The 26861-nt window shown below is 42.8% G+C and overlaps 1 protein-coding gene across 3 annotated transcripts in view; it reads left to right on the top strand.

The window, feature by feature from the left end:
• Positions 1-26861, top strand: part of helb (helicase (DNA) B) — a 57505-nt gene that overhangs the window by 12612 nt on the left and 18032 nt on the right. For all 3 annotated transcript variants that reach the window (XM_041215602.1, XM_041215601.1, XM_041215600.1), the window contains 9 exons: positions 3419-3778; positions 6220-6410; positions 7077-7868; positions 10651-10831; positions 13114-13255; positions 14720-14865; positions 16309-16393; positions 18668-18727; positions 22119-22296. In XM_041215602.1, coding sequence (XP_041071536.1) covers positions 3421-3778; positions 6220-6410; positions 7077-7868; positions 10651-10831; positions 13114-13255; positions 14720-14865; positions 16309-16393; positions 18668-18727; positions 22119-22296 — 2133 coding nt within the window. In that variant the 5' untranslated portion in view covers positions 3419-3420. The remainder of the gene's footprint in view (positions 1-3418; positions 3779-6219; positions 6411-7076; positions 7869-10650; positions 10832-13113; positions 13256-14719; positions 14866-16308; positions 16394-18667; positions 18728-22118; positions 22297-26861) is intronic.

Here is a 26861-nt window from a genome sequence, read left to right as displayed (position 1 = left end):
TGAAATCCTTTCAAACTTCCCTACTGGCCGAAGGGATCCACAGTTGCTGTGGCGCGGGCCTTGTGTGTCCACATGCACAAGCAAACAGAAAGCTGCAATCGGAATAGGGAATGTTGGGAACACTCAGCAGGTCTGGCAGCATCTTTGGAGAGGGAAACTCAAGTTTAATGTTTCAGGCCCCCCCCCCCCCCCCCCCCGACCTCTCATAAAGATCACAGATCCAAAACGTTAACTTATTTCTCCCTCCACAGATGTTGTCAGATCTATTGAATATTTCCAGCGGAGTGATGGTCCTCGCCGTTAACCTGGAAGAAATTGGCATTTATTACTAAAGGAATAGAGTATAAAAATAGGGAAGTGTTGTTGCAACTGTACAAGGCATTGGTGAGACCGCCACCTGGAGTAGTACTGTGCACAGTTTTGGTCCCCTTACTTGAGAATGCGGGGCTTGTTTTATGAGGAGAGATTGAGCAGTTTAGGTCTATATTCGCTAGAGTTTAGAAGGTTGAGAGGAGATCTAATTGAGGTATATAAGGTGCGAAAGGGGATAGACAAAGTAGAAATGGAGCGGATGTTTCCCCTTGTGGGCATTCTAGAACAAGCGGCCATAGTTTTAGGCTAAGGGGTGGTAGATTTAAATCAGAGATGAGGAGGAATTACTGCTCTCTATGGGTTGTGAATATGTGGAATTCACTACCTCAGAGTGCAATGGATGCCGAATAAATTTAAGGAGGAGATAGACAGATTTTTAATTAGTAACCGCTTGAAAGGTTATGGGGAGAGGGCGGGAAATTGGAGTTGAGGCAGAAATGAGATCAGCCATGATTGTATTGAATGGCGGGGCAGGCTCAAGGGGATGAATTGCCTACTCCTGATCCTAGCTCTTATGTTCTAAAGCTGCCTGCAAAGATCTTGCAAGTCCGGGGGATATTTGGTTTGAATCTAGTGCCAAGTCCGGAGGATATTCGGTTTGAATCTAGTGCCAAGTCCGGGGGATATTTGGGTGCCTAGCAATAGTGAATTCATAAAGTTAGTATGCAGGTACAAGTAATTAGGAAGGCAAATGGAATGTAGGGGTTTATTGCAAGGGGAATGGAATATAAAAGAGGGAAGATTTACTACAGCTGTACAGGACATTGGTGAGACCACACCTGGAATACTGTGTATAGTTGTGGTTTCATTTGAGAAAAGATATAATTGTGTTAGAAGCAGTATAGAGAAAGTTCACTCGACTCACTCCTGGGACGAAGGGCTTAACCTATGAAGAAAGGTTAAATAGTTTGTGCCTATACCCATTGGAGTTTTAGAAGGATGACAGGAGATCTTTTAGAAATGTGGGGTGGAATTTTATGGTCCCTCCCACTGGTGGGGTTTTCTGGTCCCGCCCAAGTCAAAAGACTTTTGAATAGTTCGCTGCATTTTCTAGTCCTGTCCCCGCCACGACAGAACCGTAAAATTATGCCTACAGGATCCTGAGGGAAATTGATAGGTGGATACGGGAAGGATATTTTCAGGATATTTTCTCTTGTGGGGGAGACGAGAACTAGGGGATACAGTTTAAGAATAAGGGATCTCCATTTTAAGCCTGAGATGAGCAGAAATTTCTTCTCTGTGTGTCATTAGTACGTGAAATTCTCTTCCCCAGAAAGCAATGGAGGCTGGGTCATTGAATTTATTCAAGGCAGAGTTAGACAGATTCTTGATAGACAAGGGAGTCAAGGGTTATGGTGGGGGGAGGGGGGAAGTGGAGTTGAGATCATAGTCCGATCAGCCATGACATTATCGAATGGTGAAGTGGGCTCAAAGGGCCGAATGGCCTACTCCTGTTCCTAAGCCCTATGTTCCTAAAATCTGGGCCATTGTATTGGGACGAACTACTTGAAACTACAGTTATATTATACCAAAAGCACAATGGTGTGGATGCTGGAAATCTGAAATGAAAACAGGAAATGCTGGAAACACTCAGCATCTGTAGTTGATGACTTGATGATAAGTAATTGCAAAACTGAGAAGTGATGAACAAGATCACAAGTTCAATACAGAACAAGACAGATGCAACTGGGGTCGTGCTAGATATCAGGGATAGTTGGAACAGAGAAAAAAATGATAACATAATGGGAGCATTAAAACTTGGGGGAAGGGATGCTTTCTGCTCGTTTCACCATAGTGCCCATGGGTGAATAAGATCTATTAATTTCTCTTAATTCATCCATCCAGAAAATGCAGTTTTCTTAATCACATCAACATTTAAGACATTAGGAAAGGAATCTTGGGTATTGTTTAAAATTTGCAATTTTAGGCATTGGATGATGATGGAAACAGATGGTTTTCATTGTAAATATCCTGCTAACTCTGCTAGGGTGTCATGTGAAGGATTTTTTGGAAAGATATGGGACAGCTGCCAGTGTCCTTAGAACTTAGCGTGAGTTAACGGGCTGGAATTACCTCCGTGGGCACAACCAGGAAGTTAGGCCTGAAAATGCATCCGTTCCTATGCCCATTCTGCAGGTGTCAAGTTATACTCAAATTTCCTGTGAATTTCATAAGAATAAACTTGCATGGAAAATGGACAGAAATCAGTATAAATAATCAGGGCCCAAGGAAAATATCAAACTTACATCTTAAATATCCAAAATATGACAATTGAAAATTTCAACCCATTTAAGCACCATTCATGCATATAAGGCATAGTGTGCTTCACAACCTGCAATTTTGAATGTGACTCATCCGTGTACCATAAAAATGGATTCAAAGAAGCTGAGAATGCCAGTCTCAGTGAGGATATGTTTAAAAAACAACAATCAGAAACTTTCAATAAAAAAACAGAAAAATAATACTCCTGCTGCATCTGAAATCCTGATTGTAATTTGAAGAGAACCTCTGACCAAACAAAATTGCAAGAAATGTGTATAAGGCCCTGAAACTTGGAGGTAGACCCATTACTATGAATGGAGATATCAATAGACGATTGTAAAAGTTTGAGTATTAGGCATTTATTAACCTGCTCATGTACCTCAAGCTCAAAATTCTATATTCTTTTGGATCTTGAATAATTCCCAGATTCCACATGTCTCTGGGCACATATACGCAGGAAATTCCATTCCAACATTTCCAGGAAAAGAGTGAAAGCGGGAAAAACTTCTTATTTAAAAAAAGCCTTATTTGGACCAGTAGGGAACAAATGATCGAATATGCAACATCATGAATCCTCACAAAGCAATCATTTCAGAATTTTAAAACGTTTCTCATTTCCTCAATGTATTCTGTTGAGAAGGTGATTTGTGTGTTGAAATGTGTGAGAGCATCATTAGTCGGAAGAGCTGTAAGCGGATTTAAGAGCCTTCTTACTTCTAACTGTAAAACCTTTGAAAGTTAGCAGTCAGACTTCTCATCCCTGTATTTATCTATCTTTCTCTAGTTATGATCAAAGACCTTGATTCCGATTTAACTTACAAGGTGTATGGACAGTTTCATTTTACTGATCCGTGGTGGGAAGTGACGGCAAAGATCAAGTGTGTCAGGGGGAAATGGTGTTTACAGCGTTATCCATCTTACCGTCTGAGGAGTCACCTGGGCCATCAACGAATTCAAATTTTCAGCCTGTTCCTGACAAAATGTAATGTCCACAATCAACATAAACAACCCTTCGTTAAATATTTGTCTGAGAACACCAATCTTGAGTTTTCAAACTTATTGCTGACTTTACAATTGATTGTGGGTAAGAAGGGTAGAGAAAAAAGTTTTGCAAAAAACATTATTGCAGCCATAAAGAGTTCAGGTAAGCATGGGTGTCTCTTTTTGGATTATAGATTTTGCTGTTTTGTTGAAAATTGTACATAATCATTAGAGTTCAGTAGCAGAAGATACCTTTGATCACCTGCTGCCAAGAATAAAATAAAGGGAAATGAAAGATGTTGTTACTTGCCCTACTACAGGAGTAACGCTTTCACTACATCAGATGTGAATATTGATAGAAATATTGACCTTTGGGCTCTTTTAGAAAAATTGTCCAGAAACGTAATACAAGAAGTTAATGAATGATGAACATTTGTGTACAGTTACAGACTATTCTGTCAATCACTGGACCTTGAGAAGCATTGTGAAGGCAAAATGGATGCTTGGAAAATGAAGCAATTTGAATATTTCAAATTCACTAAACAGTTTGTCAAATTACTACTAGTTAATGCAGATTTTTCAGAAGCACTCAGATTGTCTAATAAATCAGTTCCAATGGCAACAATTATAATTTCCTATTAATTTCTTTTTACCAAAGTAAGGATGTTATTACTCAAATACAAACCAGTCCCATTGTTTTGTGTGGATTGAGTGACTTTTAGCATAACAATTTCATCCACAAATTGAAAGTTGAGTGAGTGATGTATAGTGTACAACATCTGCTTGAAGTGTTCAAAAATCAAGTTATGGGAGGCTTGCAGTCCTAACTAATCGGTTTATGACTATTTACTAATATGAACTAATTTGGGACTTTTAAAAAATCACTGCCTGTTGACAATTACTAGTTCAGAACGTTCCATTAGTTCAGAACTGAATGTACCCTTCATGATCCTGTTGGCTGAAAAGCTATTTAAGTTCAAAGGGAGGAGATCATTCTTATTTTGCAGACATTTAGTACAGCTTAATTAAAAAGCATAGTGAACCCTTCAGTGCAGCTTCTACTTCAAGTGACACTTGTCCCCCACAGTGTGGGTTATTTGTAGTTGACAGGTAGTATTGATATGCTTCTTTCTATTCAATAACAATTGCCATCATTTTAGTCCTACCTATAGAATCTTGCTCCTGTTTCATACCAAATCCTAGCTGCTGTCAATGAGTCCAATGTTCCCTAATGTCACCTCTGTAAAATGTACAAGCCAGGACTTTTTGGATGCCGGGGTTTACTGGGCCACCAGCTGGAGTCGGTGGTGAATGCATCCCCACCAATAAGGAGTGTTAATTGGCTGGAGATGGGTCTTCGCATCTCACCTGGGAGGAAGTCCCACCTCAAAGAGCTGCCGGCCAATCTGATTGGCTGGCAGCTTTCTAATCCCAGAAGCGACAGAGGCTGCAGTGGACTGGACTGGGACTACAAGCAGCCTCTTTGCTCCTGCACCCTCTTTAGATTATACCCTTTATTTTATGTTGTCTCTTTGTGTTCTTCCTATCATAATGAATCACTTCATGTTTCTCTACATTGAACTTCATCTGCCATTTTTCCATTCATTCCACTAACTTGTCGGTGTCTTTTTGGAGCTCTGCACTATCCTCCTCATGGTTCCCAATGCTTCCAAGTTTTGTATCATCCACAAATGTTGAAATTGTGCCCTCTGGACCAAGGTCATTAATATATATCAGGAACAGCAAGGGTCCCAACACTGACCAGTGGGGAACTCCACGATAAACCATTCTCCAGTCCGTTAACCACTACTCTGTTTCCTATCACTCAGCCAATTTTGTATTTGCGACGCTATTGTCCTTTTGTTCCATGAGTTATAAATTTGCTCACAAGTTTGTTGTATGGCACTGTATTCCAAAAGACACCTTTTGGAAGTCCAAGTACACCACATTAACAGTATTGCCCTCATCAACGCTCCCTGGTAGTACACCTTCAAAAATCTCCAGCAAGTCAGTTAACCACAATTTTCTCTTAACAAAGCCATACTAGCTTTCCTTAATTAATCCGCATTTGACCAATTGACATTAATTTTGTCCGGAATTTTGTTTCTAGAAGTTTACCCACCACCAGTTAAGTTGACTGGCCTGTAGTCACTGGGTTTATTTTTATAACCTTTTTAAAAATAAAATGGTAAGACGGGCTTGTGGGACTGAATGGCCTACTCCTATTTCTATGTTCCTAGACGATTGTGAGGCTATGAAATGCACTACCAAAGACCATCATAACCTTTAAGAATAGGTTTGATATGGGTTGAAAAACATTGTAATTAATAAAGGAATTTTGGTAACTGAGTGCTTGTATGAGGTTAGGATTACAGCTTGTGCAGAAGGTAACAGTAATTTCGTTTATATGGTGCTTCTAATAACGGAAAACATCCCAGGACACTTTAGAAGTGTAATTAGAAAAAAAAATTTTAGAAATGGTCTAGGGCAGTATGTAAAGGAATTGTCTTGTTAATGTTAATCTGAGTGTTAAATGGATACATGTGAGAGTATGTGTATAAGATACCATTTGAGGTTCAAGTTATCAATTTTCCAGTAATTTAGTTGAAGGTCAATGTATGCAGTACGCTTTGAAGTTCCAAAACCTGATGAAGTACCTGCCAGGACTTTTGCCACGGCATTTTTTGCATATTTTGATGCCAAAGGAGAAAAATGGAAGAGAGCCCTTTACCCTTGATCTGGAGGAGTTGGAGTGGATGATTCAGACAGAAGTGTGGAAGCTAGGATTTGGGGTGGTAAGTTATTCTGTATGCACAATTGTCAACATGAACATATTCCGATTATGTTGATTTTTGTCTGTGTGCATTTAAACATTATAGCGCATACAGTTGTTTTTTAAATCTGCATTTGACTTCTGAGTTTTAACTTTCGCTGACTAAAGTATTTTATCATTTGGTTTCAAGGCTGGGAGGCTGTGACCTCACAGGAGGGAAGTATTTTGTCCACCCTCTCTTCACTTAATTTATGCTCATCTCAGATCAGTAGCCAGATAGCACAATATTGATGTAATAACTTGAACCTGTGCGGTATCATTAAATATTGTAAAACGGGGCTTGCAGAATGTTAATAATGACAACAATAGTCAGATTTTAACAAAAATATCAACAGTGCAATGAAACAATCAATGACAGCCAAGGTGGAGAGAGGAAATAAAGTGTGGTAGAGAAAGAAACAGTGCAAGAATTAAAGATTGGCAAACAAAATAAACAATTGTAAGAAACAGTGCCATGGGAAATTGGCTTATATTCCAAAATTTTCCACCATATTAAGTCTTTTATCAGAGTCTAACCCAATATGGTAATTATAGTTACAATTAAAGAGTCTCTTAAGATGAAGCTGTTCTCATATTAAATATCCAGTTCAAGAATGATTTCTGAAAGACATTTCTTTCTTTTTGATAGATTCTCACACAGGAGCTAGGACTTATTGGTTGTGAGGCAACCTTGTTAGCCTTTGAAGAATCTGATCTACTGAGGACAATTCCAGAGTTACAAAGGCATGCTTTGGTCATTTATGATAGACTCAAACAAACTTGCTGGAATAAGGGACACACTTATCTTCATATTGATGAACTGACTAACTTACGTCCATCTGAGTTCAGCATTGAAAGTGCATGGGAATCACTAAAATTTTTAAAGGACCGAAAGATAATTGTAACAGAAAAAAAACGAGTATATCTCACACGTTTTTACAACTATGAGAAGGAAATTGCACTTGGTATAAAGGAACTTGTAGAGAAACCTTCATGGCAGATTTCTGTGGCAGAAGTTCTGAGAAAATCCTTCACCCCGATGCAGAGGGAAAGACTATCTGAAGATGTGGAGCACACTGAAGTTATTGGTTTGGACCCAGAGCAGTTGAAAGCTGTTGCCATGATGTGTTCAAATCCTGTTACAGTCATCAGTGGAAAAGGTGGCTGTGGAAAGACTACACTTGTCAGCCTCGTCTTCAGGGCAGTAGTTGAAAATATGGAGAGTGCGGATAATGAGGAACTGTTGCAAGCATGTCAAGCTCTTGAGCGGGATGAATGGGCTTCGGAAATTTGGGATATTCCGGCCAGTAAAGCTCCCGATGTTGATTCTGATGAAAAAGGTGAAGTCAAAAAACCGTCTGTGCTTTTCACTGCACCAACTGGAAAGGCAGCGTCTCTTTTAAAGAAAAAAACTGGGTTTGCTGCTTATACTTTACACCAGGTAATTGCCATTTTATGATACTGTTGCAGATAATTCAAATCTTTTAATTGTGTTTTAACATGAAGTAAACAGGTGACTTTTAAGAGAATTCCTAAAGCACTTTTACTGCTACAATTTTGGAGGTTAAAATGAGGGCTTATATTTTTAAGAATATATAACTCCAGGCTGCATGTAAAATTCAGTGAATCGTTGATCAGTTTCTCCAAAACTTTTCAAAAATAACTAATTTAAAGTATAATCCAGATTTTCCTTACATTAGACAGTGGATTATTAAAACTGACCAACTTTGGTTGCTCTGGCTGATTTTACAGGGTCCACATAATATATATAGTTGGGGAGCACCTGAGAGGGTCAGGATATTGTTTGTAAGCAGCCTTTATGGTTGCCAACAAGGGTTGCAGTCTATCTGAATATGGGAATAAAAATATTGATAGTAATTACATTGCTAACATTTTTAATGTTATTTCAACTTTGACAAAGGTGATTTGAGTAACATAAATGGCTGGCAAAGCCCGGTGACTGACAAGAAATTCAGTCTATAGCCAAGTAATGTGTTTGGAGCATTATTCCAACCCCTGTTTCATGGCTGGATAAGTGGAAATGGTGAAGAATGAGGTGCTAGCAAGACCCTGCTTGCCAGTTTAAGAAACTCTTCCCATAAAACTGCACTGGGGAGGGTGCAGAGGAGATTCACCAGGATGTTGTCTGAGTTGGAGTGTTTCAGGCTATGAAGAGAGACTAGATATCTGGGATTGTTTTCTTTAGAGCAGAGAAGGCTGAGGGGGGACCCGATAGAGGCATACAAAATTCTGAGGGGTATAGATAGGGTAGATAGAAAGAAACTTTTCCACTAAGCAGAGGTGTCAATAATTATGGGGCATGGATTTAAGATAAGGAGTAGGAGGTTTAGAGGGGATTTGAGGAAAACTTTTTTCACCCAGAGGGTGGTTGGAATCTGGAACACTGCCTGAGGGGGTGGTAGAGGCAGGAACCCTCACAACATTTAAGAAGTATTTAGATGAGCACTTGAAACGCCATAACATACAGGGCTATGGGCCTAGTGCTGGAAAATGGGATTAGAATAGATAGGTGCTTGATGGCCGGCATGGACATGAGGGGCCGAAGGGCCCGTTTCTGTGCTGTATAACTATGACTTTAAAACTGCAAATCCTGCTGCAGTTTGCATCTTTTCAGCATGTATATTTTAGTAGCAATTAAGCTTAGAGTGAAGGGCTCTTTTGCCCTATCTTTAGTACTGCATCAATTACTATTTCTGACCTTAATGGTTCTCCCCATCACTTCATTGTGACTTGACATCAGACATCAAACTGACATCTGTGGCACAGAGATCGCTAGATATTTCTGGGCAGATTTTTTTTTTAGGCTAGCAGCAAGCGCCATTGCTTCGCCACTGACTGCGAAATCCAGGCCATTGTTCCCAATTCCAATAGACTTCTCTAGCCAATTGCTTACCTCCACAATCTGGTTGTTTCTGTACTTACGAGTGCTCAATGCTATTCCTGCTTTTTAATCTACCTCTTAAGCTCCTGAACTCTTGTGAATTTTTGTGTCAGACATTTATTGCAATAACACGGGAGTCAAGGAATATGGAAATAAGGGAGGAAAGTTGAGTTGGGATAGAAAATCAGCTGTGATCGTATTGAAAGGCGGAGCAGGCTTGAGGAGCTATTTGGCATTTTCCTTCTAATGTCCTTTGTACCAATCAATTCCAGAAATAATTGGTTTAGGCACTTCTAACATTTCTCGTGCACTTCTGAACGGGATGCAAGCAAGAACGTAACACCTTTCACTAATCTGTCTCTTTCCTTTGCAACCTTTCTTGTCTTTGTCTATATTATTGACTTTTCCATGATCAGTGCCCTTTTGAATATATTATGGAATATTTGCTTTAATATTGTGTGCCCAATAGTTGATCTGAAAGTTAACTGTAAAACAAACTGATCATTGGAAATCTGACAAATAGGAAGTGCCTAATTTTGGTTTGGTGGCTCTTTTATGTACATAAAAGTTCGGTGGCCAGCTCAGCCTAAATATTGTCCAAAGTCTATTTCACTACACTGTTGAAAGTTGGTTTGATTATAGGCTGGAGAGGAATCATTCAGACTTGAACAGTGTTGTGAGGTTGGTTCAGTTTTGTACATGATTGGTAATTCCTTTTTAAAAAAACTCGAGTGGTCAGATATCCCAAATCTACGCCCCACTAACTCTTTTCTGAGTTATGAAAAGGGCAGTTCTGTTTAAATTAAAGAATTGATTTGAGACAATGTCAGCAAAAGAACTGGTCAGTTTCAAACAGTGAAGCAATTATTTAAATTTAGTACAGGCTCTTGTGGAGCGGGAGTGTGATGGGGATGAAATTCACAGTCTGGATTTTGCAGTAGTAATGATGGCAAAGCAGTTGCTGTTCATTACTCTTTTGAAACTCAAAATACCTTCTGGAGTCCGCACATGCACTGTAAAATGTGGTGATCAGAAGCTGCTGTCAGTGATTCCAATTTTAAGGTCTTGCATCTCTTTAGAATTAAAAATTAACATGTGGAACTGCAAAAAATTAATATTAGGAAAGGATACAGGATATGAAGTAACAAACAGAATGTTGATGCAGACTGGTGAGTTTTTCTTCATTTGGGTTTGATTCGTAAATATTGCCTCAAACATTTTGTTGGTATTTGAACATTGATCAGGGAGAAAAATGTAAATTTAGATTTTGAATCCTTGCTGGACAAAGAACATATGAATTAACATGTCTTTTTTAAAACAGGTGATATGGAATTTCTGGTCTATCAAGAAAGCTAAGTCGCCAAGCCCGCACCTTGATTGGAAGTTTTCTGATGTCCAGGTTCTGATTGTTGATGAGGGGAGTTTGGTCTCTGTGCAGGTCCTAAGTACAGTTTTAAAGTTACTTCTGAATCATGCCAATCTCAAAAAGCTTATAATCCTTGGTAAGTGTCTAATAATGAGAGTTTTGCACATTTTGGAATGCATCCTTATCATTAGCATGCAATGCAAGATACTACTTTCTTCAGTTTTCTCTATGTATGATGCATTACCAGGTTATGGAGTACAATTACTAGTGGTGTCAAGTAGAACTTAAAGTTTATACGGTTTCAATTATCATGCTACCATTAATTACCATTTAAACGAATAATTTGGTGAATGTGAATTGATGAACATTTCCGGAAATGACTCATGAGCACCACATATTTATGGATAAATCATAATTGTTGAGAGTAAATATATTTCATATTTCTTTTCGTGTGCCTGTGCAGTAATACAAAGCAGACTTTAATTTGACTATCAGTTTGGTTTCCCCATGACTAGCTGTACTACTTGTATCAGAGCTATCCAATTTCTTGGAGCATTATGACACAGTGACAGCCATGTCAGATTAAATTGCCTTTGATTCAGGCAGAATCATGATCAAACATCATGTCCCATTCCCAATCTATTTTTCACTTCTTGGACTCATTATTAGCTCCTTCATCCATCTGTCTCCTTCTTTCCTCTCCCCATCACTTCTCTCTGCCTCAAAGAGAGTAGCAATGCGGCTTAACTGGGTGAATGGTTTAGAGTAGGGGTGTCAGACACATTTTATGTGATGAGCCTATCTGACATCTTGGCACTTGGCATGGGTCACTTTCTGCAAAAATTATTTGGATGCACTGGGGTAGAAATTAGTAAGTACTTCACCATTTTTTGGCATAAAATGGGGTGGGGAAGCAGTGTAAACCAGTTTCTCGGTGCAGGGTCCTGCATCTTATACCCTCGGGTGGCATGGCTATTGTCATATTGAGCCCTCGCTGTTTTTAGCCACTTGAAATCAGTGTTTGATTAATTTAATTAAGCAAAGGAGGTTCCTGTGCCTGTTTCTGGACCATTCTGCAAAAACTAGGTGGAGCATGCACAATGTAAGTTCCAATGTTGCTTCAAGGCCTGCAGCAGCCTGAATGGTGACCCTTACAGGTGCTGCTGAAGGCTGACAAAGAGATGGCAAGGAAAGAGTGCCTCGCCCAATTCCCCAGCACAAGTGTGGGCTGCTGTATGCCCGTGCTTAGCCACCTGTGTTTTACTCCATTCACCTCCCAGGACTTACCAGCAACGAAGCAGGCCCAAATATTGGCCAACTGCCTCTGGAAGTGGAATTGGTGCTAGTAACCCCCCTCTATTATTAAAATGAGACTGCATACCATTTTCAGATTTGCAGCTTTGGGCCCCATTTATTAATTCTGCAGAACATGAGTGGGGAGTCAACAGTTGAACCTGGGCCTCGAGCTCAGGATTGTTTGTTGGGTTTGTTACTCCTGAGAGGAGCCGAGGGATGTAGCTGGTGGTGGTGCTGTGTGCAGCTCCATCACCCTGATGTAAGTGGTGGCAGTTGGAGTTTGCGATGCGGCCACAATAAGGTCGCCAGGTTTCACTCACCCTTTACTCAATGTTCCTTTATCTGAGCCACTCCCACTCACCGTGCTGTGCTCCTGCCTCCGCAGGAAATGATGGGTCTCATTTCCTAGTCCACTCTTCTCCTCTGCCCAAACCCCAATCCCTCCTTCAAGCACAGAGTCCATCTCTCCAGTGAGTTCTGATCCTCAGTCTCCTGATAGCCTCCTCCCACCCCCGGTCTCAATTACCAAACACTTCCTCCACCCCAAATCCGGGGTCCAATCTCCTGACTACTCAACCCAGATCCCTTAACCCCAGTCAGGTCCCCCCTCCTCAAGGCCCTGCACCCCACCCCCAAGTTGTTGCTATGGGAGAGCATCCTGAGTCAGCACCCTCTTGATTTTCCTTCTCCTGCTCTGCTCACACGGGGAATGAAAAATAAAAAGCATTTGATTAGCAATGAGTGCGTTGCTGATATGGGAACTAGCATGCGTGGAGTAAGTTTTGACTTAAAAACAGAAAATGCTGGAAATACTCAGCAGGTCAGGCAACATCTGTGGAGAGAGAAAAACAGAGTTAAAGTTTTAAGTAGATGACTTTTTTCAGAACCACTTAATGGTTCCTCTGTTTCTCTCTCAACAGATGTTGCCAGACCTCCTGAACATTTCCAGTATTTTCTGTTTTTACTTCAGATTTCCAGCATCTGCAGTATTTTGCTTTCGTGAGTTTTGACATACTGGGCCAAGGCACCATTATTTGTTTATCCTTGCCCTTAAGACAGCCATTTTAGATGTACTGTTCCTAACTTTATGAAATATAAAACTATTTATTTTATTCCTTCTAGGTGATGTTAGACAGTTACCAAGTATCGAGCCTGGCAACATGTTAAATGACGTATACTCCAGTTTAAAACGAATTAGCTGGGGCATTGAACTTGAAACCAATCATCGTGCAGAGAGTCAGCTGATAATAGATAATGCTGCTAAGTACGTCTTTTTTTCCATTTTCGGAATTGCAGTTATTCACTCGCATGCATGCAGTGAAACAGAAATGGATTGTCTGTAATGTTTTCTTAATCACAGCAAACTCCATCACACAGCAACTTCATTCTCCTCTTAGTAGAATGTGATGAATTTTGAATGATCCTAAAACATAGGCCCGAGAGTCCTGACTGGCTTGCCCCGAGAATCCTGGCTGGCTTGCCCCGAGAATCCTGGCTGGCTTGCCCCAAGAATCCTGACTGGCTTGCCCTGAGAGTCCTGGCTGGCTTGCCCCGAGAGTCCTGGTTGGCTTGCCCCCAGAATCCTGGCTGGCTTGCCCCGAGAGTCCTGGCTGGCTGCCCCGGGAGTCCTGGCTGGCTTGCCCCGGGAGTCCTGGCTGGCTTGCCCCGGGAGTCCTGGCTGGCTTGCCCCGGGAGTCCTGGCTGGCTTGCCCCGGGAGTCCTGGCTGGCTTGCCCCGGGAGTCCTGGCTGGCTTGCCCCGGGAGTCCTGGCTGGCTTGCCCCGAGAGTCCTGGCTGTCTTGCCCCGAGAGTCCTGGCTGTCTTGCCCCCAGAATCCTGGCTGGCTTGCCCCGAGAGTCCTGGCTGGCTGCCCCGGGAGTCCTGGCTGGCTTGCCCCGGGAGTCCTGGCTGGCTTGCCCCGGGAGTCCTGGCTGTCTTGCCCCGGGAGTCCTGGCTGTCTTGCCCCGAGAGTCCTGGCTGTCTTGCCCCGAGAGTCCTGGCTGTCTTGCCCCGAGAGTCCTGGCTGTCTTGCCCCGAGAGTCCTGGCTGTCTTGCCCCGAGAGTCCTGGCTGTCTTGCCCCGAGAGTCCTGGCTGTCTTGCCCCGAGAGTCCTGGCTGTCTTGCCCCGAGAGTCCTGGCTGGCGAGTCTGTATTTGCTTTGAGATGTTTTTGCCACTTGCAGTAGGATCTTCTGGTCTTATTTTGGCACCTTTGTGATTTGTTTGCACACTTCTGCTGCTGCATTGCCAGCTTATTTGAGTGTCTTTTGCGTTGTTGGTCACTTTTTTCTCCCTTTTATGTATAGATTATCTGGTTAGTGTTCACTTTGTTTCTGCATGAACTGTGAACAATGGAAAAGGCTGGGCTACTGGTCCATATGCCAGTGAAATTTAAAGCTGTGTAAGTACCACTGGTCCAAGTGTAACCTGAAAGCACTTTCCTGCCTCTGTGAGGTGCCCTTTAACAGCACGAATCAAACTGCCTATCTGACTGCACATGTTCAGCTTGGTCTGCTCACTCAGCTTTATGCAAGTCTGCACCTCCAGGGCAAGATACTAAATGCAACTGCTACCCACAAGTCACTAGCTTCAGAAGAGAAGGTTAAAATCTGTGGGGGACGAGGTGGGTGAGAGGGGGAAAGGCGTTTTTGACAAAGTCTTCAAAAGACTTTCTCCAATAGAATTCCTTTGATGTAACCATTTCATTCCTCATGAATTCTTATTTCTCAGGATTGCTGAGATGGGATTGAAGTCTATATATAAAGAGTTGCAGTATGATGCAGTGATGCACATATCAAAGCAAAGCACCATCACTGTTCCAACATCTGATAAAAAATTCATTCTCGTTTCTCTACCCCGTGAATCTACCCCCGATGGTGAGTATGAAAACTGTTCATGTTTATTTATTTCTTTGGACTTGCTATCAGAAAGCAATGTGTTACATCAGAGGGTCAGAGTTTTTCCGATGGGGAGATTTCCTATGACGCCACCTAAGAAGTCGGTGGGAATGCATTCCCGCCAGTCAGGGCTACTCTTGTCAAACTGGCCGGCAGCTCTGTAGTCAACACCACCAGGACCGGTGGATTCTGCTGGGACTACAACCAGCCACCAGAGTTAAAGTGGCAGGAGCCCAGTGCCAGGTATGTCTGGTGTCTCACGGAGGGGAGGTCCGGAAGGGGTCGGTGGGGTCATGATTTGAAGGGCAGATGGGGAGGGAGCACCTGGAGGCTCAAACCTTGGAAATCTTGAAAGGATGGAGTAATGTAGTAATGGAAGTATGCCCTCGCCAACCCTCCCTGCTGCCTGAGTACCGAGCAGGGTGACCTGTTGGGCTTCCCTTCGTGCCTGAACCCCTCCTGCAGCCGAGGTGGTAATTGGCTGCTGAGGCCATTAATTGGCCACTTATAGGTCTCAGTTGGGGCAAGGGCAGGCAGGCCTCCTTGCCCACAGTAAAATTATAGACAGGTTGGGAGGGCGGCTGGAAGTCCACCTGTGGAATTTAACAGTCCCTCCCACCTACAAACCTGCTGGCTGGGGTCTGTAAAATCAGGTTCTTGTGCTTTAATGGCTGTCGCAAATCTTGATATCGGCTCACCTTGTGCAATGCTGTGGGGAAATGACTAGCAATATATTTAAAAATTGAAGTGTTCATTCACTTCTTGCTAACTTTTCCCATTATAAATTCCTACGCCCACATTTATAATGGAAACTTCCTTTAAATAACTTCTCATGCTGTAATTACACCCTCTCCCCCATTGAGACTGAATTATATCTGTGTGTGCTGATCCGGTTGTAACCCTGCTTCCTCTGAAAAATCTACTTGATCTTTACTGCTCATGTGCAATGCCATTATTATGCATATGAATGCACAGTTTCCATATCTTAAGGGTATTAGGATTGACCATATACATTTGATTGCTTATGATGGCTGAGTACAAACGAATGCTTTTAACTGACATCGTTATGCAGACTGAACTTACAAAGATTATAACTGGGAGTTTGAATTTGAGCATAGTATTGCATGTGTTGAATGCAGCAAACACCAATAACAAGAATACAGGACTGCACTGAGCTGATAATCAGGTTATCGGGGGAGGCAAGAATGTGGAGTCAGCCATGATCTTATTGAATGGCGAAGCTGGCTCGATGGGCTGAGTGGCCTACTGCTGCTCCTAATCCGTATGTTCGTATTAAATGGCACCCTCACATTAAAGTTAAATAAATTCAAAATGCATGGAAGCTTCTTTGTCACTTTGTTGCTTGTGGTTGTGATGTTTTTAAGGATCATGACAATTTAAAACTTTTTTTGTCAATGGCAGTTCTTCAGAAGGCTATCAGACATTTACTAAAAAACGCCCCAGGACTGAAAAATGATGTGACATCACAGTTCATTGCATTTAGACGGTAACTATATTTTAAAGAAATTAGTAATTGAGTCATTATGTTTTCCTTTAAGATCCCAATGCAAAAAAAAAGTGAAGGGAAGTAAAAGGAGTGAACATTACTGCCAGTATTCAACTCAAAATGAATAGTATGTAGGCCAAAGCTTAAAGCTTCACGCCAACTAAGATTTATGATAAGTCCTTTATGAACATAAGATAAAAAGCAAAATACTGCAGATGCTGGAAATCTGAAGTTAAAAACAGAAAATGCTGGAAAAATTCAGCAGATCTGACCGCATCTGTGGAAAGAGAAACAGAGTTAATGTTTCGAGTCCGTATGACTTCTTCAGAGTTAAAGAGAAGTAGAAAAGTGATGAAATTTATACTGTTTAAGGGGGATGGAGCAGGTGAACCTGGATAGAAGATCAGTGATAGGTGAGGGCTAAGGAGAGATTGACAAAGATGACATGGACAAAAAGATAAGGGAGTGTCAATGGTAATGGTAAGGACTAATGAAGGTGCTGATAGTGGCATACCACCCATCACTCCCTTCACCTCAACCCCTTCCCACGGCACCTTCCCGTGCAAAAGCAGAAGGTGTAACACCTGCCCCCTTGCCTCCTCCCTCTTCACCGTCTAAGGGCCCAAATACTCCTTTCAGGTGAAGCAGTGCTTCTTCAATTTGGTCTACTGCATTCACTGCTCCCAATGCAGTCTCCTCTACGTTGGAGAGACTAAACATAGACTGGATGACAGCTTTGAGGAACACCTTCGGTCTGTCCACAAGCATGACCCAGACCTTCTTGTCACTTGCCATTTCAACACACCACCCTGCTTTCATGCCCACATGTCCGTCCTTGGCCTACTGCAATGTTCCAGTGAAGCTCAACGTAAACTGGAGGAACAGCAGCTCATCTTCCGATTAGGCACTTTACAGCCTTCCAGACTTAATATTGAGTTCACAACTTCAGACTGTGAACTCTCTCCTCTATCTTCACCCCTTTCTTAATCCCTTTTTTCAAATTTATTTTTCTTTTTCATTTACTTATTTTTATTCATTGTTTTATCCCCTTTTTTTTATCCTCTTATCCCTTTTTCTATCCTTTAAAAGGGCCATCTGTCACTTGTTCTGTGTTGTTCTTTCACCATGCTGACTCTTGTCCTGCTATTATCACATTCTGCTTTCTCACCTTTATGCCAATATCAGCACCTTATTTAGTCCTTACCACCCCCATTAATACTCCCTCTGTCTTGAGTCCATGACATCTTTGTCAATCTCTTTTGTCCCCACCTATCGCTGACCTTCTATTCACCTGCTCCACCCCCCTTAAAGAGTGTAAATTTCATCACATTTCGACTTCTCTTTAGCTCTGAAAAAGAGTCTTATGGACTTGAAACGTTAACTCTGTTTTCTCTCCACAGATGCTGTCAAACCTGCCGAGCTTTTCCAACATTTTCTGCCTTTATGAACATAATTTGGTCTCTAAAATAGGGGCTGTGAAAAGAAGAAAGAATTACTTTCACTCTGTTTCTTTGTACATTTAACCAACTTGACACTTTTACGTGTATCATCTCGTTATAAGAAAAGAAGCCTTACCCATTTTTTTATTCATTCATGGGATGTGGGCATCGCTGGCTAGGCCATCATTTATTGCCCATCCCTAATTGTCCTTGAGAAGTTGGTGAGTTGTCTTCTTGAACTGTTGTAGTTCATGTGGTGTAGGTGCACCCACAGTGCTGTTAGGGAGGGGTTCCAGGATTTTGACCCAGCGACAGTGAAGGAAAGGTGATATATTTCCAATTCAGGATGGTCTCTGATTTTGTGGGGAACTTGCTATGTGGTTGTGTTCCCATGCACCTTCTGCCCTTGTTTTTCTAAGTGGCAGAAATAGTGGGCTTGGAAGGTGGTGTTGTAGGAGCCTTGGTGAGTTGCTGCAGTGTATCTTGTAGATGGTACACACTGCTGTGCACAGATGGTGGAAGGGAGTGAATGTTTAAGGTGATTTTTGTGTGGTTTCAATTGTAATTCTCATTCTTCTCAACTCACTATATTTCATTATAAAGGTTGAAGTGTAACCATAAAGTGTGACGCAAAGCAACCACTTTTTGATAAGCTCAGGTGCAGGTTGTGCAATGCCGGATCTGAGCATCTCTAATTTTAATGCTTTTGTGTGTAATCCTAGGCTGCGTTGAATTAAAACTTAATCACTATGCCTTTATCTTTGAACTGGTTTGTTGTAATATTGAATAAACATTCAAAGGTCATTACAAATTGTGACTCCCTCTTTTTATGCAGGATGGATTGTGCCTTAATTAATGAACTCTGCTGCAAGCAATATGCAGGTCATCTGACTAGGTGAGGGGTGCTGTTAGGTGTATTGCTTGTATTTTCCCCTTGTATGCCTAAAGTGCTCGCTGGTAGAAAGGTAGTAAAGACAGAGATTTTCCAAGTTTAGTGCTTATTGAAATTATAGCATTGCGACAATACATGAGTAAAATACAATTACAGTCTTTAAGAGAAACATTATAAGGGCCACAACAGCATCTGTTAGCGCAGCTGCCAAGCTACTGTGTAGTTAGGAACATAGCATAGGTGTAGGCCATTCAGCCCCTTGTATCTGTTCTGCCATTCAATTTGATCATGACTGATCTTAATTCCAACTACGCAACCTTATTCTGTGACCCTGACAAAAACCTGCCAATCTCAGGTTGGAAATTTTCAATTGAGCTAGCACGAACAACTATTTTGGAGTTTCAGATTTCCGCCACCCTTAGTATGAAGCAGTGCTTTCTGACATCTCCCTTGAATAGACGGGCTCTTTTATAAGGCCATGCCATGGAGGAAATAGTTTCTATCTCAATACTGCTGAGAATGAAACTTCCAAAATGCTTCAGGCAGTATCCTGAAGTGAAGAATACTGGAGAACCTCAGTATTTTATTTAACACAACAGTTTTTCAAAAAGAATGCAGTTTTCTCCCAATTTGTTTTCCTCTTCAAAGCAAAGTTGAACGCTGAACTCATTCAGTTCTCGAAAGGAAGGAACTTAGTTTGGTTTAATTCCTTTCAGTTATAAAATATTGTCCCAGATCGGTTTCTGGATCCTCGGAGACCGGAATCCCCCGCCTCCCCCACACCAAAGATACATTGGGATCCTGCTGAAGTCCTGATGCACTGACTCTGTGGGAATTGCCCAGGAAGTTTGAACTTCCGATAGGCAATTCCTCTGCTCTCTGGGACTGAAAAAGTCTCCGACTCTTGAGTTAGTCGGAGACTTCGGACAGTTCCGACTTCCCACCTGGATAGTTAGTCAGGAAATCTTAGACAGAAAAATCTTAGTCTAACTCTTGCGGAACTATACAATTGTATAACTATATACTCCCTGACCCCTGACCACTCCTCCAGCAGTTTACCTTCCCCCAACCTCCGCCTGATTACACCCCTGAGCCGACCTTACTATCCCCCAGTACCTGATTCACCCCCGGGACCTGACTGACCCTCACCACCTGACTCCCCTGCCAATCTCACCGACCAAACCTGACAACCCCATCCGACCCGACCCAACCACCCCTACCCACCTCACCCTCACCCACCATACGCTTACACACCTAGACACTCACCCATTCACTCAAACCCATTCACTAACACACTAAGAAGCTTGGGGACCATTAAACACTTACCCGAATGTGGCACCGAGTGCTGTAAAAGGGGACATGGCATCTGCGCTGATTCGCTTCGCTGCTCTCTCCTGAGATTCCTACACCAAGGGACTTGCGCAAGATCCTCCATCGGGAAGTTAGAGCCTTTTCAACGTATGCAGGTAAGTGGGTAGCTTTCTATCTGACCACAGGGGCTCTAACTCTAACTGAGAGTTTTGGATCATTGTTAAACTGTGGTGAAAGAACACTTGATTGCAAAGGAACTAAAAAAATGAGGTTGTATTTCTTGATCTGGTATTACCAATCAGTAAAAAAGGTTTCTGACAATCTTTTGCTAGTTATGATGGTCATCGGAAAATCCCCTGTGCATGTATTTATAGAATTATTTTGTGACAGTGCTATTGTCCATCACCCACCATCTCACCATTAAGAACAGCAAATAAGTTTCAGATTGGGGGTCTTCCCATTGGACCAAATCATTTCTGGGGAACGTTTGACAATATAGCTTCTTTTTGCTTTGGATAACCTCAATGTACTAAAATACCCTGAACACTGCCTTTCACATTTTAAAAAATTTGTTCTTGAGCTTCGCTGGCCAGGCCAGCTTTTATCAGTAAGTACACCCACAGTGCATTTTTTTTAACAACCAATTGATTACTGGGCCATTTCAGAGAGCACTTTAAGAGTTGACCACATTGCTATGGGTCTGGAGTAGGACAGACCAAGAGAGGGAGGCCAGATTTCCTGCCTCAAGGACATTAGTGAAACCAGATGGGTTTTTATGACAATCGTGAGACTAGCATTTATTCTAGATTTATTAACGAATTGAATTTAAATTCTCCCAGCTGCCGTGGTGAGATTTGAACTCCTGTCACTGGACCATTAGTCTGAGCCTCTGGGTTACTAGTTCAGTAACATCACCACTATGCCATTGCCCTCTTTACTCACTGAAATATACCAAGATTGTTTTGAGCTTACTTCTGCAAAAGCTGATAGGAACCACAGTTTTCAAATTATGATTGCTGTGTAGCTGAAACAAGTGGGAACTTCATTTAAATATTGGGGAGTGGATAGAGATAGCCTATACCCAGCTTTCTGACATAGGTATCTGCAGGACACTCAGTAAATTCACAGAGACATCCAGGGAAAGTTATACTGAAGTTCATGGCTCCAACCTGGCAATGACCATGGGAACTATTTTTACAGGGTTGGGCATCAGAGATCTTAATACAGAGCTTTTCTGTCTGCTACAGAGACACCTGTGGTTAACATGCACCATAAAGCCCGGCACAGCTAATGGTTCTGTTGGTCAGCAGCAGCATCAAACTTACCTCCATCTCTTTTAGATTTCCTGTGGTACTAACCTGTGCAGATGGGGCAGTGTTCACTTACCCGCACTTTGTACTCTGTACACTGCATCCTCCATCGTGTGAGCAATGTTCACTTACCCGCACTTTGTGCTCTGTACACTGCATCCTCCACCTCATGCAGCTTCACCTTCACTTCAGATGCTATCAAATGGGGTGTTGGATGCTGGACTGCTTTGCCACTTCCCCACAGAATTCATTCTGGTACATTGGCTTTCTTTTCCTCAATTGTTGCTCGCTACTTCTTTGCACTCTCCTTCAGCCTTGCTAGAGGCTGCCAAAGAGTCCAGGTGTCTTTTGAGCCTTTCCAAAGGCTCTAAGAATATGCCCCTCTGTTCTACCACCTCCTTTTAATTGCCTGCAATTCCCTTTGAGTTTTACTTGTGTATAATTTTGACCCCACCATTAGCATGCTTCCTGCAGTTTGAGCTGTGAATCATCATGCAAATAGTCTGATGGTGGAGAATTGAGTGCAAACTATCAATTTGGCAGGATATGTACCAATTCTTAACACAGAGTTGATTTACAATATTTTAGACACCCAGTCTGCACTATGCTTAAACTCAAGGTTCGCCATCATTTATTTTATATAGCGGTGATCATGATGCAGTAATGGTACCTTTGACGAAAGTTGTGTTCTTGCAGTATGATTGGATTTATGAGTTCAAAAGGTGAAATGCTATGCTAATTAAAGTTGCACAAATTTGATTTGTATTTTGTAGAAATGATAAAAAGAAGACTGAGTTCCAGGTTGGGGACAAAGTGTGCTGTACAAAGAATGGATACATCAGAGATTTCACAGAAGAATCAGAGCCAAAAGTAAAATTAAAGACAAAGTCAGAGCCAGAGAAAGAGAACCGAGTTCGTCTGTGTAATGGAGAAATTTTTTTTATCCTTCAGGTAAACCATACATTCATTAATTTGTTTTTAATAGACAGGATTTTGCCACATAAATGATTGCAAGGAACTCGGATTAATCATTATTTTGTTCTGTTCATTTAATTAGCTATTCAAAATGATACAGTAAAGTCCCACAGTTCGTGCTTTCCTGGTTGTTTTCACTTATCCACACCTTGTGCTCTGTACACCCGCATCCTCCATTGCGTGAGCAATGTTCACTTACCCGCGCTTTGTACTCTGTACACCACATCCTCCATCGCGTGAGCAGTGTTCACTTACCCGCACTTTGTGCTCTGTACACCGCATCCTCCATTGCGTGAGGAGTGTTCACTTAACCGCACTTTGTGCTCTTTTCACCACATCCTCCATCACGTGAGCAGTGTTCACTTACCTGCACTGTGCTCTGTACACTGCATCCTCCATCGCGGGAGCAATGTTCACTTACCCACACTTTGTGCTCTGTACACCGTATCCACCATCGCGTGAGCAGTGTTCACTTACCCACACTTTGTGCTCTGTACACCGCATCCTCCATCGCGTGAGCAGTGTTCACTTACTAGCACTTTGTGCTCTGTACACCGCATCCTCCATCGCGTGAGCAGTGTTCACTTACCCGCATTTTGTGCTCTGTACACTGCATCCTCCATCGCGTGAGCAATGTTCACTTACCCACACTTTGTGCTCTGTACACCGCATCCTCCATCACTTGAGCAGTGTTCACTTACCTGCACTTTGTGCTCTGTACACTGCATCCTCCATCGCGTGAGCAGTGTTCACTTACCCACACTTTGTGCTCTGTACACCGTATCCTCCATCGCGTGAGCAGTGTTCACTTACCCACACTTTGTGCTCTGTACACCGCATCCTCCATCGCGTGAGCAGTGTTCACTTACCCGCACTTTGCGGTCTGTACACCGCATCCTCCATCGCGTGAGCAGTGTTCACTTACTAGCACTTTGTGCTCTGTACACCGCATCCTCCATCGCGTGAGCAGTGTTCACTTAACTGCACTTTGTGCTCTGTACACTGCATCCTCCATCGCGTGAGCAATGTTCACTTACCTGCACTTTGTGCTCTCTACACAGCATCCTCCATCGCGTGAGCAGTGTTCACTTACCCACACTTTGTGCTCTTTTCACCGCATCCTCCATCACGTGAGCAGTGTTCACTTACCCGCACTTTGCGGTCTGTACACCGCATCCTCCATCGCGTGAGCAGTGTTCACTTACCTGCACTTTGTGCTCTGTACACCGCATCCTCTATCACGTGAGCAGTGTTCACTTACCCGCACTTTGTGCTCTGTACATCGCATCCTCCATCGCGTGAGCGGTGTTCACTTACCCACACTTTGTGCTCTGTACACTGCATCCTCCATCGCGTGAGCAGTGTTCACTTACCCGCACTTTGTGCTCTGTACACCGCATCCTGCATCGCAAGAGCAATGTTCACTTATCCACGGTTTCTTCATGTTCTCCATCACGGATCGGCAGTTCCCACCTCGACCAGAGGAGTTGCCGATATATCAGGGCTGGGGGGTGCCTCCCTCTGGCCCTCCCGCCCTCGGGAGCCTTCCCGCCATCTTTAATTGGATGGTGAACCCTTCCCTGCCATTAATTGGCATGGCCCTTTGAAAATCTGGATGGGCATGTCAGGAACACAGGGATGGGACCATCGACTGAACTGGCGGGCAGGTTCCTGATCCAGAATAGAAAATCCTGGCCTTACTTTCAGCATATTAAAACACAAGTGGGAAGTATTTTTAGTTATCTGCAGTGATTTGGCAGGTGGTCTGCACATAACATCAGCAAAAAAGCTCAAATCAACTTGGTGGCTGGGCCACATTAACATCAGCCACATTAACAAGAGGCTACAAGTGTCTAAAAGACTCCAAGGCAGCCCATTAGTCAGGAAGGGAGTGAATTCACCCGGCTGCTACATCAAATCGGTAGACTGTAGAAACCAGGGTAGTGGTGCACCCGTAGGGTAGGCTGCAAGGATGGGATAGTGGGTTGGAGTTTTTTTTTATATAATAATATGTCCAGGCAAAATACCTAATTGTCATTTGTGGTGACACCACTGTGATGAAATAACATTCAAATCCTTTTGGTCTTCTTTCCTCCCAACCAAAAATATCATTTACCAGAAGATCCTTCATTAAAACTAATATCCAATTCAATTTGAAACCTTCACTGATGTATTGCTCAGAGGATCCCCTGTCTGTTGTATACAGGTACTGCAATCCCTAACTGCCCTTGAGAAGGTGGTGGTGAGCTGCCTTCTTGAACCGCTGCAGTCCATGTGGTGCAGGGACACCCACAGTGCTGTAAGGAAGGGAGTTCCAGGATTTTGACCCAGTGACAGTGAAGGAATGGCGATATATTTCCAAGTCAGGATGGTGAGTGAGTGGGAAGGGAATTTCCAGGTGGTGGTGTAACCATCTATCTGCTGTCCTTGTCCTTCTAGGTGGTAGTGCTCGAGGGTTTGGAATGTGCTGCTGAAGGCACCTTGGTGAATTCCTGCAGTGCATATTGTAGATAGTACACACTGCTGCTACTGTGCGTTGGTAGTGGAGAAAGTGAATGTTTGTGGATGTGGTGCCGATCAAGCAGGCTGCTTTGTACTGGAGCTTCTTGAGTGTTGTGGGAGCTGCACTCATCCAGGCAAGTGGGGAGTATTCCATCACACACCTGATTTGTGCCTTGTAAATGGTGGACAGACTTTGGGGAGTCAGGAGATGAGTTACTCGTCGCAGGGTTCCTAGCCTCTGACCTGCTCTTGTAGCCACAGTATTTACAAGGCTAGTCCAGTTCAAATTCTGGTCAATGGTATCCCCCAGGATGTTGGTAGTGCCATTGAACGTGAAGGGGCGATGTTTGGATTTTCCCTTGTTGGAGACGGTCATTGCCTGGCACTTATGTGGCATGAATTTTACTTGCCATTTGGCAGCCCAGGTCTTGTCCAGGTCTTGCTGCATTTGGACATGGACTGCTTTAGTATCAGAGGAGTCGCGAATGGTGCTAAACATTGTGCAGCCATCAGCGAACGTCCCCACTTCTGATTTTATGACGGAAGGAATGTCATTGATGAAGCAGGTGAAGATGGTTGGGCCTCGGACACTACCCTGAGGAACTCCTACTGTGATGTCTTGGAGGTGAGTTGACTGGCGTCCAACATCCACAACTACCTTACTTTGTACTAGGTATGACTCCAACCAGTGGAGAGTTTTCCCTCTGATTCCCATTGACTCCAGTTTTGCTAGGGCTCCTTGATGCCACACTCGGTCAAATGCTGCCTTGATGTCAAGGGCAGTGACTTTCACCTCACCTCAGAGGTTCAGCTCTTTTGTTCATGTTTGAACCAAGGCTGTAATGAGGTTAGGAGCTGAATGGCCTTGGTGGAACCCAAACTGAGCGTCAGTGGGCAGGTTATTGCTAAGCAAGTGCTGCTTGATGGCATTGTTGATGACCCCTTCCATTACTTTACTGATAATCGAGAGTAGACTGATGGGATGGTAATTGGCCAGGTTGGATTTGGCCTGCTTTTTGTGTAGAGGATATACCTGGGCAATTTTCACATAGCTGGGTAGATGCCCAAATACTGCCCAAACCAATGCTGCCCTCGCCTGGCTAAAATCTATCTAATTAAGTCCTGTTCAAAAGCATGTTACCTGTTTGCGATTTCGCCGTTTATGAGATCATAACCCCAACGAACGGCAGGATTTTACTTTGCACGAACAATAAGAATTTATGGGAGCTGAATTATCAACACTTTTTTAATTAGAAGATTCCACCCTTGCTTCTACTGCTTCTTCCACCAACTCTTGTCTCACCTACACCCCACAATGTACCAATTAAGGAGATGGTGGCATAGTGGTAATGTCACTGGACTAGTAATCCGGAGGCCCAGGCTAATTTGCTGAGGACATGGGTTCAAATCCCACTATGGCAGCTTGTGAAATTTGAATTCAATTAATAAATCTGGAATATAAAGCTGTTCTCAGTAATGGTGAAATCATCATTGATTGTTGTAAAAACCCATCATGTGACTCCAGATCCACAGCAATGTGGTTGACTCTTAACTGCTCTCTGAAATGGCCTAGCAAGCCACTCAGTTCAGTTAGGAATGGGCAGCAAATGCTGGCCTTGCCATGTATTCTGTGGGATATAGTTCTGCAGGTGTTGGAAACCCTCCTAGAAGTGAGTGCTCACTTTTATCAAGAGTCAAATTGATGCTGGTGACATCATAGCTGTGCCCAATTCTGCACACATCTGACATACTTTCCATTGGTGGAGATGACTAGTGATTAGACTTCATAAAATCACAAGATCCAAGATCAGAGTTTGGATATCACTGAAGAAGGCCATTTTGTTTAGCTTAACTCATCTTCCTAGAAAGAACCAATGCCTGGAATTTCTGTGGGAATTCTTTGGTGGAAGATCGCTGGAAACCCTGGAGAAATGGTTGAATTGATTATTCATATCAGTTCTCTGGGTTTTCAACTGATCTTTCAAACCTCATCATGAGAACCCCTGTGCAAATTTTACCTGTATGGTTTTACTGTCCCT

The sequence above is a fragment of the Carcharodon carcharias genome, chromosome 21 (assembly GCF_017639515.1).
Source record: "Carcharodon carcharias isolate sCarCar2 chromosome 21, sCarCar2.pri, whole genome shotgun sequence".
Classification (NCBI taxonomy): Eukaryota; Metazoa; Chordata; class Chondrichthyes; order Lamniformes; family Lamnidae; genus Carcharodon; species Carcharodon carcharias.
This window is presented reverse-complemented; position numbering and strand designations above follow the sequence as displayed.